This window comes from Phascolarctos cinereus, unplaced genomic scaffold (assembly GCF_003287225.1).
Source record: "Phascolarctos cinereus isolate Bilbo 61053 unplaced genomic scaffold, phaCin_HiC Scaffold_3;HRSCAF=262, whole genome shotgun sequence".
In the NCBI taxonomy this organism is placed as follows: Eukaryota; Metazoa; Chordata; class Mammalia; order Diprotodontia; family Phascolarctidae; genus Phascolarctos; species Phascolarctos cinereus.
Window position 1 is genome coordinate 223,563,556 of NW_027555736.1, and position 2,556 is coordinate 223,566,111.

At 44.1% G+C, this 2,556-nt stretch overlaps 1 protein-coding gene across 1 annotated transcript in view; it reads right to left on the bottom strand.

Moving 5' to 3' along the window:
* Positions 1–442: 442 nt before the first annotated feature.
* The window catches only part of ADCK1 (aarF domain containing kinase 1), a 175,238-nt gene continuing 173,124 nt past the window's right edge, over positions 443–2,556 (bottom strand). Inside the window, 2 exon segments of the mRNA XM_020986163.2 lie at positions 443–668; positions 671–702. Coding sequence (XP_020841822.1) covers positions 532–668; positions 671–702 — 169 coding nt within the window. The 3' untranslated portion in view covers positions 443–531.

The window sequence follows — 2,556 nt, forward strand, 5'->3', positions numbered from 1 at the left end:
GCAGTTTCTTCTGGCTCATCCATCCTGATCCCCTTCTGGAGTCAAACTGTGCCTCAGTGATGGGAGCAACATTCATCCAGCAGTGAGCACTACACAGGGATGAGTTATATAGTTGGCCATATAAAAGGCTAGTAGAATTCTACCCCTGAGGTTCCATTTTTGGGGAAAGGGGGATTTGAGGTACTCAATTCAATAGTACTCTGCTTTTAAGGAGGGGGAAGTAAACTGCTGGTGTTCTTTCCCTACTCAAGTTTTCCTTTCCTTGCTCCAAGAGTCATGATGAAGGGGGTGTGAGAGGTATTCCACCATTTTAGGAGATAGCTGGTAGATTCTGTGACCACTGTTACATGGTGACAAGGCTGACAGAGGGCTGGGCAAATGTATCATGGAGTACAACCACAGAGAAGAGAATGATCCTAGGGGTCCCTCCACCACATCATTGGAAAGCAGAGTAGAGACAGAGTGGTGTCCCCCTCCTGCCTACTCAACCTAGCGTCGCTGTAGGGCAAGGTGGAGGATACAGCCTGCCCCTCAGTGTGAAGCAGGAGACAGCCAATAGAGTAGGGCAAAGATCCAGTTTCCCAGCCAAGACCCCCGCACACGGAGGAAGAGTTCATGCAGGTTGATCTGCCATAGGCTGAGGGACTCCTCAAGAGATATCTGGGTCTCTTGAGCAATGAGCAAGTCTTCTTCTTCTTGTGCCTGAGGGGAGAGAAAAAAGTGGAGGGGTAAGATAAATTGAAGATGGCTGCATTGGTCACCATCAACCTGCTAGCCATGATCCCAGTTTCCAAGTTATCAACGTTAATATTGTGATGGTCCTTTCTTTCTTTCTTTTTTTTTTTTTAGGCAATTGAGGTTAAGTGACGTGCCCAGGGTCACACAGCTAGTAAGTGTCAAGTGTTTGGTCTGAGGCTGGATTTGAACTCAGGTCCTCCTGACTTCAGCGGCTGCTCTATGCACTGCGCCACCTAGCTGCCGATAGTCCTTTCAAACGAGGCTGCTGGAACAACTCTGTTTTTTCCCTCAGGCATAATTTTCCAATAAGGCAGAGGTGCTCTTCTACCCTTAATAAAGACAATAAATTCCCATTTACACAAAGATTCCCCCAAACTCAGCCATCATTAGGATCGATACAAATATTGATCCCTAGCCTTTCCACCTGTCATATCCACAGCAGAGTAAGATAACTTAGGTTTGTTTAGGATGTCCTTGAGGTACTTCAAGGTAATGGAGGGTTTCAGATCCATCGTCTTCTGGATTCCTAGAAAGGCAGGAGGATAGATTCTGGTTCATTCTAAGGAAGAACCTCCTAACAATTACAGCTGCCCAGAAACGAACTGGGCTGCCTCAGGAGGTGGTGAGTTCCCTGTCTCTGGAGGTCTTCAAGCTGAGGCCTGTCAGGGGCAGGGAGGGGGTTCATGCTTTGGGTAGAGGTTGGATTTTCAGATCATTCGAGGCAAGGGTAATTCACATGAGTTCCTATTCAAAGGGTATTTTACTGGATCTTAGCTCTTTCAGATTTGGCACTCTACTTATGGTGATTCTTAATTTAATTGGCTGAACTCACCATTCCTCAATCACTCTGGATAAATACGAGTTTTCATCCTGTCCAGGGGATAATACTTCTCAGCTAGTGACTGATCCTTTTGATCTATCAGCGTTCTAATGTTTAAAAAAAAATTAAAGGTCCTAAATCCCTCTTCCTTTTGCCACCCAGCAGTGTAAGAACATTCTGTTTTTCAAAGAATCTTCAGAACTGGAAGGACCTTCCTCAGAGATCCCCTAGTCTAACCTCTACCTAAAGCATAAATCCCTTCTGTGTGCCCCACAGCAAATAATCATTAGCTTCCACTTGAAGACTTCCAATGACCAGGAACTCACTACCTTACGAGGCAGCCCAATGCATTTTTTGGACAATGATAATTATTAGGAGTTTCCTCCTTATAATGAGCCGAAAATCTATCTTGCCTTTCTAGGAATCCAGAAGACAATGGATCTGAAACCACAAGAAATTCTGATAAGTTTAAGTTTATGAGACCATAAATTTAGAACTAGGAGGGACCTCAGGGGACAACCAGTCTACCACCCTCATTTTTCAGATGAGGAAACTGAGGTACAAAGAAGTTAAGTGACTTGACCAAGGTCACATAACTAGTATCTGAGGAAGGATTGGCATTCAGGTCTTCCTGACTCTAAATCTAGAGCTCTAATCCCTGTGCCACCTCTCCATTCACAGCGGGTTTTTCCATCATATGATAATCTGAAAATCCCTCTCCCCCATTAGAATGTGGGCTCTTTCATGCTACCCACCTGTTGACATAGAGGTGACAGGCTCAAAATGCAGAATGAGGCATGCATTTTTAGATATGACCCATACAAGAATCTGCTTTGTTTACGTAGGCATATTTGTTATGAGAGCTTCTTTTTTTGTTTGTTTGTTTTTGTACAATTGGGAAGGAAGTGAAAGGAAGACAAATGTTTACTAGTTGTGAAAAACAATAAAGTTTAAAAAAAGAATGTGAGTTCTTTGGGGACAGGGCCAGTGTCTTTTCT